This window comes from Trichechus manatus, unplaced genomic scaffold (assembly GCF_000243295.1).
Source record: "Trichechus manatus latirostris isolate Lorelei unplaced genomic scaffold, TriManLat1.0 scaffold00008, whole genome shotgun sequence".
NCBI classification, from domain to species: domain Eukaryota; kingdom Metazoa; phylum Chordata; class Mammalia; order Sirenia; family Trichechidae; genus Trichechus; species Trichechus manatus.
The window spans coordinates 167,389-182,288 of record NW_004443944.1 but is presented as its reverse complement, the minus strand read 5'-3'; the positions used below and the strand labels follow the sequence as shown (position 1 = coordinate 182,288).

The following is a 14,900-nucleotide window of genomic DNA, read 5'->3' as shown; positions in this document are numbered from 1 at the left end:
ATCTCAGGACCTCCAGCAGGGATACGAGCTCCATCCTCTAGTCAGCTCAGCCCCACCTGTGTCCCCTGTGTCTCCAAGGCTACAGGAGCACCACCTGGAAGCCTCACTGCCTGGGGCTATGAGGCTGCGTTCTCGTGGTTCCTGCATGAGGGCAGCCTGGGCCTTGGTCTGAAGTCCTCTGGCCAGCTCTCTGGTCTGGCCAGTCACTGAGAGGGTTGTTGAAGGATGTGGCTCCACTGCCCCTGAGGCTGCACACATGCTCAGACCGTGGCATTCAGGCCACACTGGGCCACAAGGACCTACTGGGCTGGGCTGGGTTGAGATCTATGGTTTGTTTTCCTTTTCACTTTGGCTGCTGGGAAGCTCATTTATTGATGTCAGCCCAGGCTGTTTGGGCACCACACCTCCACAGGGCCTCAGGGTCCCTTGGCCTGAACTCCAGTGCCCTTGTCTTGCACCCTCCCCCAGAACCACGTCCCTCTCCAGCAAACCACCCAGCATGGGCATTGCTGAGGAGGTGGGATGGGTGGGGTGATGCCCCTCCCAGGCCCAGCCAGTCCCTCCTGTGAGTGCAGGCTGATCCTTCCGGGGACCTGCCCTCCAGCAGCAACCCGACCGACTGTGATTGCTTGACCGTGATTGTTCCGTGCGGCGTCCAGGCCCCACTCTCAGTGGGATGTGAATCAACTCGTATCCACCTGACAGCAGTCCTGTGCGGTGATGCTGTCATCACCCCATTTACAGACGGGGAGACTGAGGCACAGAGAGACCACTGCCTTGCCTGGGGCGGGCTGGAGGAGCAGCGCTGGGGTTGCCAGCTCTGCGGTGCCCCCGCCCCCGGCGCCTTCCTACCCCAGCCCAGGCCCCTTCCAGACCCCATATCGGTACTGCTGCTCACGCCTCTCCGGCGCTTCACGGCGAGCGCGGGGAAGTTGTGGGGGACTTCGGGCAGAGACCCCGCGGTAGCCAGACCCAGGTCAGAGGGGCGCCCTGACCGTCCGCGTTGCACCCCTGCCAGCGGCCCTCCTCGCGGGGGCTTGTTGGACTGCGAGTCGGCCGGCCCCGCAGGCTCCAGGCGGCGGCCCCCATCGGGACTACATTTCCCAGCAGGCCGTGCGCGCGCAGTGCCGCCTGGGAGTTGTGGTCCAGGAGGGGGGCCCACGCATGGGGCGGGCGCTTGGAGGGACTACGCGTCCCAGGGTGCAACGCGGCGGCCGCGGGAGCGGGGGTTTGAGCCGAGGGTCTCGGCCGCGGCGGGCAGCGGCGGGTTGTTGGGGCGGCGGGGTCGAAAGCCAGCGGGTGCGGGAGGCGGCGGCGGCCGGGGTCGGTCTGAGCCGGTGGCAGGCCGGCGCGGCGGGCGCTGGGGCGCGCCCCCGGGGCGGTGATGGGCAAAGAGGAGGAGATTGCGCGGATCGCCCGGAGGCTGGACAAGATGGTGACCAAGAAGAGCGCGGTGAGGGTCGCGGGCCTCCAGGGCTCCGGGACCACCGTCCCGCCGAACCCCCGCCGAACCCCGGTCCGGGCCGGGAGACCCCTGGAGGGCAGGACGAGCCCCCGCCCCGGCAGAGACTCCAGGGACGCGGGAAGACCCTCACCCAAGGCCGAGATCCCCGCCCCGGGCCGGCCCATTACTCACCCCAGCGCCCCGACAGAGGCCGCTATCCGGGCGGACCTGGCCTCAGAACCAGCTCCCTGGACTGAGACCCTCCGCCAGGCTGAGACCCCCCCCCCCCCCCCTCCGTCCCCCCACAGACCCGGGTTCCGCCTCCAACTTCGGACCCGGGCCTGGCCGATGGAGACCTTCCTTGGCTGCCCTCTTCCTGGCCTCACGAAGACCACCCCCCCCACCCCGCCGCGCCTTGTTACCGACCGCCGCGTCTCCCTGCCTTCCTCCTTTCCAGCCACCTTTGCGGAGCCTCAGCCCCCGGCCCAGTGCCCTCTGCCTATCCCAGGCCTCCCCACCTTTATCAGAATGCAGAATTTGGCATCTCCCCTCGTCCCGCAGTGCCCCTCCTCTAGCTGGGCTGGGCCCATTCATCCCCTTTCACAAGCAACAGAAGCCTTTCGCGTCTGCCCCACTCCACAAAGTCTATTCCAATAAACTCTCCCTTCCTTAGCCAGGACTCAGCCAGCAGCGACTGGAGTGGTTGGATGTATAGAGCCCCTCAGGCAAGCCCACACGATTGTGTAAGACCTGAGAGGTGGAAGCCTGCTGGCCGAGCCCTGGTGGCCAAGCCCCAGTTGCCAAGTCGCCTGGCCTTCCATCATGCAGCCACAGCTTCTAGGAGTGGCCAGGCCCCCCACTCCCCCAGCTTCGTGACCTTGGCAACTTCGTACAGTTCCATGAAGCGTCCTTGGTGGAGACCTGCCCCGTGGGGAGGCCATGCAGGGCCTGCCAGTTGGGGGCAGTAGGCAGCCATCAGGTGGATTCCGACTCAGCAAGGCTGTGGGACAGAGTAGAACTGCCCCATAGGGTTTCCAAGGCTGTAAATCTTTACGGAAGCAGACTGCCACATTTTTCTCCCACAGAGTGGCTGGTGGGTTTGAACCACCGACCTTTTGGTTGGCAGCTGAGCACTTAACCATTGTGCCACCAGGGCTCCTAGCAGGCAGCCAGGGCTCAATAAACCTTAATGAACCTTCGAGAGACCTGCTCTCTCCCCCCAGACTGGAAGCCCTATGGGGCAGGGCCACTGGCGTGGGAGTCAGCTGAGGGGCTGGATGGCCACCCCAAGCCTCACAATGGCCATGGAGTTTGGGAGGGCTTTTTGGGTCTCTGGTGACTGTGACTCTGGGCTGGGGTCTGGGGCCCCCCATTCAGGAAGGGGCTGCCTCATTCATTCATTCATTCATTCATTCAGCAAGCAAGCATTTAGGGTCTATAGTGTTCACATGCCAGGAAGCTGTGGGCAGAGTGAGGGTGTCGGCCAGTCTCCTGGGCCTTTGCAGGGATGACCAAAGGTGGAAGAAAGGTGCTCACCTAGGGGTGGGGGGTGCTGTGGGGGGAGGGCTGGCCAGGGCCTGGCAGAGCTGGGGAGGGTGTGTGTCCAGGTGGAGGCACAGCAGGCAGAGAAACCCTGGGTGGGGGGGGGGCAAACAGAAAGGGGGACACCGTGCACGAGGCACCAGGCAGAGCCATCTGTCCCCTCTGAGAGGTCCCGATGCACAGCCCAGCGGGTGGGGCCTGCCCGGTGGGATGAGCAGAGACACTGCCCTCTTTGAGGGGTGTGCCAGGCCTGGCCCTGTGCACGGCGCCTGGGCTGAAGGATGTCGGCTCTCACACTCGGGTGGCGGGTCATCGGTCCCTCATCTTGCAGGAAGACACGCGTGGAGACTCACTGGTGCAGTAGGGCACCGTGTCTGTGGAGGCGGGTAGGGGTCACGTGGGCGTGGGTGCAGTTTTCAGTGTGAGAGGCCTCGCTGAGGAGGTGCCGTGGGAGCGGACCTTTGGAGGGAGGAGCAGTGGAGGCCTGGCAGTGGAGCAGCTGTGTCGAGGGGGAGATGGGGGGCGGCGGTTGTGTGGTCTAGGCGTGAGGGAGGGGCGGGGTCTGACCCTGGGGTGACATGGGGAGGTGAGGACTGCCTGTGATGAGAAGGCAGCACTGGGACTGGCTGATGGCACTGTGGAGAGGGGCTGGGTGCCGAGAAGGTGGCCATGGTGCCCTTCAGGCGGAGGGTGCACCTGTCTTCCCTGCACTTTGGGTGAGGCTGCCTGTCCCCAGGGCGTGTGGACAGGAAGTGGGAAAGGTCTGGGACCTGCACAGGGCGTGGCGCTGGCCCGCTTACCCCAGCTCCAGGTTGGGGTGATGTGATGTCGGGGTGAGGTTCAAAAGTCACAGGACCCATGCTTGAGCGCTGCAGCCCCAGGTGGGGGCCGTGGTAGCACCTCCAGGGTGTCACTCTCTGGTGTGCAGGAGGAGGGCTGAGGGTCCACAGATTTCCATGGAGGTTGTTGAGTCGAGGTCCCCCTTACCCCAGGAAGGAGCAATGGACCTGCTTCGGGAGTTGAAGGCCATGCCTGTCACACTGCACCTGCTGCAGGTAAGTCCCTGGGTCCAGGGCGGGGTGGGACACCGAGAGCGAGGGGGTTCCGTCACGGACCCCTCTGCCCCGCCTCCTTCAGTCCACCCGTGTCGGGATGTCGGTCAACGCGCTTCGGAAGCAGAGCTCGGACGAGGAGGTCACCACACTTGCCAAGTCGCTCATCAAGTCTTGGAAGAAGCTCCTGGGTGCGGTCAGGCCCTCGGGGGCTGGGGCAGGTGGGGGGGCGGGGGAGGCGAGCCCTGGGGGGACCGGCCGAGTCGGGAGTCCACTTGGAGGAGGATGAAGGAGGTGGCTGGCCGAAGTGTGGACACCACCCTGCAGGGAGGGGATGGAGGGAGGGCAGCCCCGGCAGGGAGCGCTGGGCTGGGCAGACGGGCCCCTTCCTGGGGATGTTGGGATAACTGCGGGTTGCAGAGACGCCCCCACCCAGGACAGGGGGGCCCCCTCTGGACGTGAGAGTCCCCTCTGGGCTTGTGTGGCCATCAGGCTATGCGTAGGGGGAAAGGGGTCCTGGCCCCAGCACAGGCCCATGGCTGAGGGTTCAGGAGGAGCCTTGGTTAGGGGTCGCCAACACGTCTTCCTGGTCCAGCTCAGGCATGCTAGTCACGCTGGGGGCCAGCCTCCTTGGACACGCTACTGCCGCCACTGCTGGGTCCCCACACTTCAGGGTCACTGGGCAGTGGGCCGGCCCCAGAAAGGCCCCAGGAGGCAGCATGGGGGGGCATGGTGCCCTTGAAGTGGGAGGCGTCTGCAGAAGGGGCATCGCAGGGGTGGTATGGAATGCAGAGGCGAGGGGGCCTGGGGAGAGGGCTGTGTTGGCAGGAAGCCACTGCAGCCCCAAAGCCCCTGGCAGGCCCTACAGCTCCCCAGTAGCCCCTGGCAGCCCCCCAGCCCTGGGTGTGACCTTCTGAGGGACAAGGGTGCTGTGTGGCTCGGCCTGCCCCACAGTGGCCGTCTGCACTCCTCCTTCGGCCTGGCCCAGCCCTCCCAGGCTGCCTTGCCGAGCCCCTTCCCGCTGTTTTCCTGCGACTGCAGATGCTTCAGACGCTAAAGCTGGGGAGCAGAGGAGCGCGTCCCTGGCCTCACCGCCCTCGAAGGACACCTCCGAGGCAAAGGTCCACAGGTGCGCCTGGGGGGCGGTGCGCTGGCCCAGATCAGCCCCCCAGAGAAGTGGTGCTTGCACCCCTACCCCGAGGGCGCTGCTCTGTGAGGGGGCAGCTTTGCCCCCCCTTCCTGGGGCTGGTGTTGCTGGGTTGAGTGCTACCCTTGACTCTGGACTTGGTGTGTCCACTCTGGCATCAGTGAGTTGTTCCCTGCCCAGTGGGGGGCTGCTCCAGAGTCTGGAGCTGGTGCAGGGCCAGCAGTGGGGCATGGGGCAAGGGGTGGATGGTGTGGAGGGGTAGGTGGTGGTGGGTGTGTGCAGGGCGATGGGTGGGCCAGGTGGAGAGGCCAGAAGGAGGCTGTGTAGGGGACTGGGGGGGAGGGGGCTGGGCAGGGTGCTGGGGGGTGGGGTGGGGCGAGGCCTGGACCCAGCAGCTGCTGAGCATCACACCCTTCTGAACACCTACGTGTATTGTTTTTCCTCGGGAAGTTCCCCTGCTCCCGCTGGCTTCCCGTGGGGCCTCGGGGTCGTGGGACGCTGGGGTGTGTGGGGAGGGCTGGGTGGCTGCAGCCTGGCCGTTGGGCTGCCTGCGTGGGGCCCAGCCCTGTGAGGGCGTGTCCCTACTGGTTTTATACGTGGCAGGGGTGACCCAAGAGCTGGCCTTGGGCTAGCCGAGCCCGTCTCCACCGAGGCGGGGGGCGTCTTTGTCCTCACCTGGTCTTGCCGTGGTGGTGGCTGCTGTCTTCAGGGAGGAAGGGTACCCGGGGTGGCCATGTCCTGGGCCTCCCAGAGAGGGTGGTGGAGCTGTGGCTGGCTTCTGGCACCCCGGCCTCTGGTCCTGGGCGCACTGCTAGGGTGCACTGGGGCCTGTGTCTGAGCCCCATGGGCTGTCCCTCTCCAGCCGCAAGAGGCCAGAGCTGCCCAAGACACCGTCGACTCCTCGGATGACCACGTTTCCCCCAACACCCGTCACCTGTGATGCTGTACGCAACAAGTGTCGAGAGATGCTGGCTGCTGCGCTGCAGACGGACGGTGAGTTCCCACCAGCCACACCCGGGCCCGCCCATCCCCTGCCCCTTCCCCGGCCCCGTGCTGCCCACCTGGGGCAGGTGGGGTCTTTGGGACACAGTGGTGTCCCTTCCTGCCTCCTCGGGTGTTGGGTGGGTGGAGAGGCCAGTGGGCGCAGCTGGTCAGGGCTGCCTCTTGCAGACGACCACGTGGCCATCGGCGCGGACTGTGAGCACCTGTCAGCCCAGATCGAGGAATATATCCTTCCTGCCAGCAAGCGGGCTGGGGCCTGTGCGGGCGGAGGCCGGCTAGGCCTGGCTCCCCCTGGTGGCCGATGGTAGGCACCGCCGGCCGCCCTGTGCCCTGGGCAGGGCAGCCACCTCCTTCCTGGACGGGTCAGGGTCTCAGTGGGGAACGGTCCAGTGGAGGCCCCTGCCTGCTCCCAGGCCAGGGTGGGCAACTCTGTTCCAAGGGGCTTATCCTAACTGGTGGGCAGAGCATGGTGGCAGAGCTGGCCCTGGCTCCTCGTCCTAGCCCAGCCTTACACAGCCCCTTTAGGGAAGGGATGTCTATGGAGGACCCCAGCCCAGCCTGAGGCCCCCGTGGGGAGGGGATACCCATAGAGAACCCCAGCCCAGTCCAGCCCCTCTCGGGAGGCCCATGGGTCCTTAGCAGCTGCACGCATCTTCCGGGACGTGGGGAGCACGGACGTCAAGTACAAGAACCGCGTTAGGAGCCGCATCTCCAATCTGAAGGATGCCAAGAACCCGGGTCTACGAAGGAGCGTGCTGCGCGGTGCCATCGCACCCCAGCGCATCGCCGAGATGACCTCGGAGGTGAGCCGCTGGGCCTGGGGTGGGGAGCTGCTCTGAGGGCCTGACCCTGACCGGCATCCCTCCAGGAGATGGCCAGCGACGAGCTGAAGGAGATCCGAAAAGCTATGACCAGAGAGGCCATCCGCGAGCACCAGATGGCCCGGGCGGGCGGCACCCACACTGACCTCTTCACCTGCGGCAGGTGCAAGAGGAAGAGCTGCACCTACACTCAGGTGGGCCCCCCCCCCAAGCTCTTCACCTGAGGCAGGTGTAGAAGGAAGAGCTGCACCTACACCTACACCCAGGTGGGCCCCCTGCCTGCAAACTGGCCTCTCCTGAGACCTGGCCCCAGACAGCAGCATTCTTGGTGGTGGGGCCTGTCTCCTGGCATTTGGGTTGGGGACCCTGTCCAGCCCAGCAGGGATGCCCTGAGGAGTGGGTTGTGGTGGGTGGATGCTAGGTGCTCTAAGGGGGCCGTACGGCTGCCAAAAGGTGTCCAGGTGAGGGGATGGGGGTTGACAAATGGAGCCTTTGGGAGGCCATGGCAACTATGCCGCCCTCTTCCCCTCTGGCCCTTGGGCCCCCCCGCCCTGCTGGTCCCATTGGTTTGTAAGCCATGCAAGCTTCCAGATGACAGAGCACAAGAGCCAGGCACAGCCCCCTCAATCCCGGGGTGCCCGCCTCGGCGGCTGGTGTTTGCTTCCGGCCTTCCATGAGCCCCTACCCGACGCAGTGGTCTCCCTGCAGCCCCGAGAAGTCAGGTCTCCCTGAGAAATAGTCCCAGGGCCTGCCCCCACCCCCCGTCACCAAAGTGCCCCCACAGGTGCAAACCCGAAGCTCTGATGAACCCATGACCACCTTCGTTGTCTGCAACGAGTGTGGAAACCGCTGGAAGGTGGGTTGACCCCTGGCTTTGGGTGGGCATGTCCCAGGGTGTCCGGGCCGGGTGGCCACGCCTCTCACCCTGGCATCAGGTGGGGCAAGAGTGCGGCCTGGGCCGAGACCCTGGCCACGGCCTCATGCCTGACTCCCCACAGTTCTGCTGAGCCTTTGCATGAGCCTGCAGCATCTGCTGCCCTCCCCACCCGTTGACTCAGCTTCTCTGGAGACCCACTGCTGCCCCTGCCATCCCGAAGCGACCTACTCCATCCCTGTCCTGCCTGTCGTGTACTTCTGCCCTTTGTCTCAAATCATTAAATGTTTCTTTTTGCCATCCTGATGTCCTTGACCCTCAGTTTGGGTGGGATGTCCCCATCCTCCATGTCTGGTTCATCTCTGCTGCTGTGGACAGTCTGGGGCCGGCTGACACGGGGCCCTGTGGGCAGTGGCCATCGAGGAATGTCAGCTGGCCCCAGAGGGGTCACTGAGGACCCAGGCGTGGAGGTGGGTGTGGTGTGCTGTGGGCCTGTGTGCACACCTGCAGGTGAAGGGTAGGAACAGGGATGTGTGCACTCAGGAGTGTGTGTGTATGACAGGCCCAGTGAGCTGGGTGTGTGGGCTAGCAGGGGACTTGTCCAGACGACTGGGGGCCCACGTGGGGCCTGGGTTAGCTGCCCTCAGCATCCTCCCACCTACCCCATGCTGCCAGCTGCTCCAGCCCCGAGTTGTGGAGGCTTTGACCTGGGTCCCTCTGCCACGCCCTCCTGTAGGGCCTCTCGGCAGCTTGTTCCCCACCCCCAACCCACATCTCTCCTCGAAGAGGCAGAGTGGACATGCCAGGGTGGGTGGACGTGGGGGTTCTCAGGGCCTGGCCAGTTCCAGCTTTGAGTTGTTTAGCCTCTTGGAGACTTGGGGAAGCAGGAGTGATGAGCACATTCCTGGGGCCCATGAGAGGGTGGAGGTGACTCTGCACCTGGCACCGAGGGAGTCACCTCTGCTCGGCTCCCTGCCAGGGTGTCCGTGGAGCCATTCACAGATGTGGTCACCGAGCTCACGTGTGTGGGAGGCGGAGTAGCTGCCCTGCTAGGGGGAGGGTCAGGGCCTGGAGACCGTGGGGTCAGGGCAGGGCATGAAGGCCCCTTGAGGGGCTGGGGCTGGGCCAGGCTGCTGGGTGGGTGGCACCTGTGCCTGGAGCACCCCGGACACCCTGGTGAGACCACTGCCCCGCCTGGGGATGACACATGGAAGTAGACAGAAGAGAGACTTTGCTTTAAAAATATCTTCAGTAATAAGGCATCCTATATCCTAGATAAATATGAAAACTTTTTTTTTGTTAAAACACAGTAAGGATGCTTCCAGTTTTAAAGTCTTGAACAAAATGGAAATAAGGCTCCTGTTGCCTGGAGCCCAGTTCTGGGGTCAGGGTCTGATCCCAGCGAGAAGGCAGCTCTAGTGTGGGGCTCCACGAATTATAAAAATAGACAGTGTAGAGGTTCTAGTCTCCACCAAAGGCAATTCTTGGGGCCAGAGGTGCCTCCTGGGAGGGACCCTCCATGTGCAGGAGCCTCTCGGGGCGGTGACGGAGGAGCTGCCCGCCAGCCAGGCCGGAGCAGATGCCCCCACACTTGCCTCCGCTGGACCTGGAGCACCTGAAGCCCCTGCCTGGCCTCGTGGGGTGGAGCCTGGAGTCAGCAGCCAGCCGGGACTTCCTGGGGCCCCAGACCCCTACTCGCCTCAGCTCGCGGTGGAAGCCCACATGGGGGCCTAGCGTCCTGGTGTGTGAGGCGGGCTCAGGCCTCGGAGAAGGACGGGGTGGAACCGTGGAGCAGCAGGGCGCGGTAGACTGGGGAGCCGAGAAAGCGGGGGTAGGAGTCCCGGTGCATGAGCGTGTAGATCTGCAGCTGTGCGTCGTCGAACGTGTGCGCAGACGGCTCCTGCATCCTCTTGTTGATGCCCTCCCGCACGCGCGAGTCCAGGCTCACCTGCGGGTGGGGCAGGGCGGGGCGGGGTCAGGGGCCTGTGGGTGGCACCTCCACCCGCCCCGCCCCACCCACTACGGCGCCGCGCACCTCCTTGGGGGATAGGATGGACACGTAATCCTCGTAGATGAGCCGCGCTTTCTCGTCCACCACGTGCTTGTTGGCCTCGGCCTTGAGCTCCTCGCAGGCCAGCCAGAAGAGCATGTTCTCCTCGCTGTACTCCGTGCGCAGGAACTCGCGGAACACATTGCGCCCCGCTGGGCTGTGCATCAGCTTGTCGAAGGACTGAGCCCAGCTGCGCACCTCCTCAGGGCTTGGCGCAGCACTGCGAGCGAGCGGGCCTCGGTCATACAAGGCGCCTCCCCAGCCCTACCCGCCCCTGACGTGCAGACGCATGCACGCACACATGCCCACGCCCACCCCACGCATGCACGTCCACCTCATGCGCGCACACAGGCTGCCTGGGACTCACCATGCTTCGCAGCTGGGAAGGGGCTGCAGCTTGGTCTCCCGAGAGGTCCACCAGGCTCGCCGCCGCTCTTCATTCCTAACAGCAGAGAAAGGCAGCAACTGCCTGGGCTCACAGGGACACTACACATGTGCACACGTGGCCCTCAGCACATGAGTAGACACAGGCGTGTGGACAGGCACAGGGCTATGCACATGGGAGACGCAGGCGTATGGAGGGGCAGCCCCTGGAGTCTTTGCTCCCTTCATGCCCCTCCTGGGAAGGGGGTCCACTCACTGCCCACCGCTCCCTTCCGTCCCTCTCCCTCCACTGAGTCCGCTTGTCCAGTTGCTGATCCTGCCAAGGCCACGGCGTCTGCCCTCTTCAGCGGTGTTTGGCCGGTGACCCCCCACTGTCTTCCTGCTGGGACCCTACCTGCTCCGCTCTGAGCTCCTCCTGCCTCCCTGGCCCAGCCCTCACTCGCTTCCCAGCCCTTCCTCCCAGAGGCCCCTGGCAGGTCCGCCCTGCAGGCCCAGCGGGCCCTGATCAGGCTGAAATCCTGCCCTGTGCCCACCTGTCGGGACCCACTATCTGGCCCTGACCCCCAGGGATGACTCCTCTCTTCCAGTCCTCTCCCCACTGGATGGCCCCACGCCTCCTCCTTCTCATCAGTGGCACCCCTACCTCCAGAAATGCCAGCCCCCAACCCGAGTCCTCTCGATCCCTCCTATACCCCGCCCCAGCCAGAGACACCACCAACTTCTAATTCCCTGGGCTCCTCTGTCCTAGGCTCTGGCCTCGGTTTCTCACTGGTCGCCTGATTTCACTTTGGGTCCCTACAGCCCACCCCCAACTCCACAGCCAAACCTGAAGTCTGACTAGGGTCAGGCTCCGAGGGGGTGGCACCTCCAGCTCTGCAGAACCCCACGCCCTCCTGTCCCAGGACTGTGCCCCGCTGCAGGTGCTCTCCCTATCTTCCCAGGATTGGCTCACCCGTCCCCTCCTCAGAGCCCCCCAGCGCCCCCTTTGCAACCCTTAGCACAACCTGCAGAGTCTGTGGTTCTGTCTGCTCCTCTAGGCCCCTAGGCCTGCCTCAGAGTGGCGTTGATAAACGTGTGCCGAGCACGTGGACAAGTGGGTGCACATGTGCACACAGGTGCAGGCCTGGTACCCACCCACGAGTACACCCTTGGTGTACCTGAGTCTCCTGGAGGAGCCAGGGCAGGACGGGGCTGGCAAGGTGGCAGAGCTGTCCTGCCTGTGGCCTGCGCCTCAGAAGCCTCCGGCCCCCCACAACCCCCAGCCTCCCTCGCATCCCCAGGCTCCCTGCTCGCCCAGGTCCCCCCACACCTCCAGGCCCCCCTCGCACACCGAGCCCCCCAACACCAGGCTCCCTGTGTACCCCAGGCCCACGTACCAGGAGCAGCTGCAGCAGCAGCACCAGCACAAGCAGCAGGGGTTGCGCCCGGGGGCAGCCGGGACGGCGGGAGGGGCTGCATCATGCCTGGACATAGGGGGCGGCTGGTCCGCCTCCTCCGGCCCTGTGTGCTGTGGGAGACGGAGGCTCAGCCCAGAACACAGCAGCCCGGCTCCTCCCCCACTGCCCGCTCGTGGGTCTACGCCCCCTGGGACACGACCCTTCCTGCCTCCCAGGTGTTCAAGGGTCTCCCAAACTCCCTGTTGCCCCCCCCATCATCCCCAGGGGAGCAGGGGCGCACCTGTGTCTCAGCCTCATGTGGGGTGGGCATGGGTGGGCCAAGAAGGTCCCCCAGGCTCTGTGGTGCCTGCTCCGGAACCCTCACCACGGTGGGGGGTCTGGGGAGAGAGGCCGAGGCTCTGAGAACCTGAGACCCCAGTCCCTGCCAGCCCCTGTGGGTCCTGAGAGGGTCACCCTCTTTCCTCCCCAAGCCCTCCACCCCCGACCTTCAGCCCTGGGCTCTCCCCACCCCCCTAGCCTACACCAGGACTGGGGGCCCAGGTGAGTGGGGAGTAGGCTGCAGTGGCTTCTGGCCCCTCATCCTAGTCCGGGCCCCAGTTGAGGCCCCCACGGGAGGTTCCGGGACACCCCCATCAGCTCAGTCCCTGGGAAGCCGGAAGCTTGGGTTCCTCTTTCTTGGTTTCCAGCTCTCTGCCCCTCCCCAATGGGGCTGGGGGCCCCCGAGAGTCATGGGGGTGGCAGTCAGATATTCAGAGCCCCCCGCCCAGCTCTCTTCATCCTGTGTTTTCTGCCCAGACTGTGGGGCTGGGTAGGGTTGCTCACAACCAAGAACCCCGAATCTGCCCATCAGTCTCAAGAGTTTTTTTTGACAGTTTACCGGGACTCAGCAGGGTAGCAGGCTGGGCCCGCAGCAGCACGGAGGATGTGAGTGCAACTCGGGGCAGGACTTTCTGAGGGTTTGGGGAGTGGGGCAGGCAGGGCGGGTGCCTCGGAGGAACCCGCCCTGGCCCAGCGCCCCACTTACCCGCTTTGGTCTTTGGTGCTGCCCTTGCCTGCAGGCACCCACCTTCCCCCAGGAGCCCCTGCCCTGACAGTATGGCCTTCTTACCCTATGCCCAGCGCTTCCGTGGCACCCCCACCCGCCCGCCCGCCGCCTCAAGGCAGCGGAAACTACTGCAGCCGAGCACCCCGCTGCAGGGCGTGCCACTCCGGGGGTGCCAGGCTGGGGGAGGGGGCGCCTGCTCCTGGGTCAGGGCCTGGAGACCCTGCGCTGGCCATCCTGCCTGTGTTTGTGCTGTACCTCGGGCAGGCGTGCCAACGCCAATGGTTTCGCCAAGCCCGGGGGTGGTGGAGGTGGGGGTTGGGGCACCGGAGACCCCTTGGTCTTACTCAGTGCAGCCTGGCCAATCTGCACCCTGCAGGTGGTTTTGAGTGCCCCTGCCCACGCACACTGCACCCGCCACTGTACCTTGTTCCACTCTATGTTCTCATTTAATATAGCCCGACCCTACCCCGGCTCATGGCGTTTTAATCCCAGTTTTGGTCTGTCTGTGTTGCCTCTCGGGCCTCCAGGGAAGGAGCAGACCTGAATGTTCTAGGGCAGGCCTACTCCTGGGGCCCCTGGCTGGTCACGGGGGCCTCGTGTGGCAGCGCTCAGGGGCCACGATGCTGTTCCCCGGCCTGGGCATGTGGAAGCCTGGCTCTGACAGGCTTTGGGGCGGGCACAGGGTCCTCTGGGGCCTAGGCCCTTACCATCCACCTGGCTTCATGGACCCCATGCGGGGCCCTCAAACTGGGGCCCGCAGGCCCCACAGATAGGGGAACAACACACTTTCCCTGGGGTCAGGTTTCTAGGGAGAGGAAGGGGTGTGGTGCTGCCTGAGGTCTGGGAGCGGTACCCCTAGACAGGGTGATGACTTCCTCTTCCACCCCACCCTTCCCCCCTCCCTTAGCTCCAACCTGCTCTGAATTGGAGGAGGGGGACCTGTCTAGGGTGCAGGGCCGGGTGGTGGGGGCCAAGTCCCTTCTTCCTCAGGCCCTTGGCATGGTCCCTACACCTGGTTCCCTGTGCTCTCCCTAGGCCGCTGAGGCCACCTCACGCCCTTGGGCACCCGTGGGTGCCCTGGGCTGCCTCCTCTGCCTCCTGAGAGGGCAAGGAGTCTGAACTAGGGTCCTCCTGGCTCTCATGCTGGTGTTCTGGGGGCTCCTCCCCTTCCCCAGCCCCCAGGCTTTGGCCCCCGAGTCTGAGATGGAGGGGCTGGATGGGCGGCCAGTGCAGCCTCTGGGGACAGAGCTTCCCCTGGGAGTGGCTGCTGCTCCGCACCACAGAAGGAAAAGGAACGTCCCGAGCTGCCCAGTCCAAAAAAAGAATAAGAAAATGTGACAATCCCAGAAAGAAATGCCATAACCTTTGGGGGGGCCAACAGAGGGGCCCACTCCCTCTGATCCTACCCAGTACCCTCTCCTACCTGCCAGCCTCTTCCGCTAGCCTGGTGGGGGTAGCCCCCGGCCTGGTCCCCTCCAAGGAAGGCTGGGTCACCCCAGCCCTGGTGACCCCCGCCCCCAGCCTGCCCCTGCAATGGCGGGGGCACCCCCCCAAAGTCTCAGACCCTGTCTTCTAACGCACCCACCCCGCCTTAAGGAACTCTTGCTGTCCCAGCACCCCACTCACCAGCGACCCAAAGGTGGGGTGGGGGCGGGAAGGGCCAGGTTCGCTCTGGCCCCACCCTGGCCTCCGAAGGGGCGTGCACTGCAGCGGGGACTCGAGTCAGACGGCAGGAGGTACTCCTGCGGCGTCTGGAGGGGCCGACGAAGGAGCCCCGATCGGCTGGGCCGGGGGCGCAGCGCCTCCCTGCCGGCTCGCAGAGCTGAGCAGCTGCTAGATCTAACTGGGGCGGGGGCGGAGGGAGTCCCGCCCCGGCCCCTCCCCACCGGGACGAGGCGGGCGGGAGACGCGGAAACCTGGGTCCTTCCGGCCCCCACCTTTGAGCAATCGCTCCCCCGAGCTTAGAGCTCCAGAGAAAGGGGAACCGGTGCAGCGTCCCTCCCCCGCGCGGGGGAGGACGGCGGTCCCGCCCCGGCCCAGGGTCCACGTGGGCCTGGGGCGGAAAGTCCGAGTGCGTCCCGGGACGCCGGCTCCCAGGCTTCCCCACAACAGCCCCAGGCCGGGAGGGGAGCCGAGTCCTGG

At 65.3% G+C, this 14,900-nt stretch overlaps 2 protein-coding genes across 5 annotated transcripts; one reads left to right on the top strand and one right to left on the bottom strand.

The window, feature by feature from the left end:
- The first annotated feature begins 1,339 nt into the window (after positions 1-1,339).
- Positions 1,340-8,706, top strand: TCEA2 (transcription elongation factor A2). The gene is made up of 9 exons (XM_023742469.1): positions 1,340-1,453; positions 3,979-4,041; positions 4,124-4,229; positions 5,080-5,167; positions 6,048-6,178; positions 6,356-6,412; positions 6,836-6,990; positions 7,056-7,202; positions 7,793-8,706. Exons 1-9 carry the CDS (start codon positions 1,385-1,387, stop codon positions 7,871-7,873), a joined length of 897 nt encoding a protein of 298 aa, XP_023598237.1. The 5' UTR covers positions 1,340-1,384; the 3' UTR covers positions 7,874-8,706.
- A 569-nt stretch (positions 8,707-9,275) lies between these two features.
- Positions 9,276-14,610, bottom strand: RGS19 (regulator of G protein signaling 19). Of its 4 annotated transcripts, XM_004370150.2 has the most exons (6): positions 14,385-14,610; positions 11,994-12,090; positions 11,693-11,823; positions 10,300-10,374; positions 9,918-10,152; positions 9,276-9,830 (listed from the first exon to the last, which is right to left on the bottom strand). In XM_004370150.2, the coding sequence occupies exons 2-6, from the start codon at positions 12,021-12,023 to the stop codon at positions 9,639-9,641; spliced, it is 663 nt and encodes a 220-aa protein (XP_004370207.1). In that variant the 5' UTR covers positions 12,024-12,090; positions 14,385-14,610; the 3' UTR covers positions 9,276-9,638. The 4 variants fall into 4 exon arrangements, with proteins under 4 accessions (XP_004370207.1, XP_023598257.1, XP_023598249.1 ...); XM_023742489.1 differs by lacking the exon at positions 11,994-12,090; XM_023742481.1 differs by lacking the exon at positions 14,385-14,610 and having other exon boundaries at positions 11,994-12,135.
- Between the last annotated feature and the right edge of the window lie 290 nt (positions 14,611-14,900).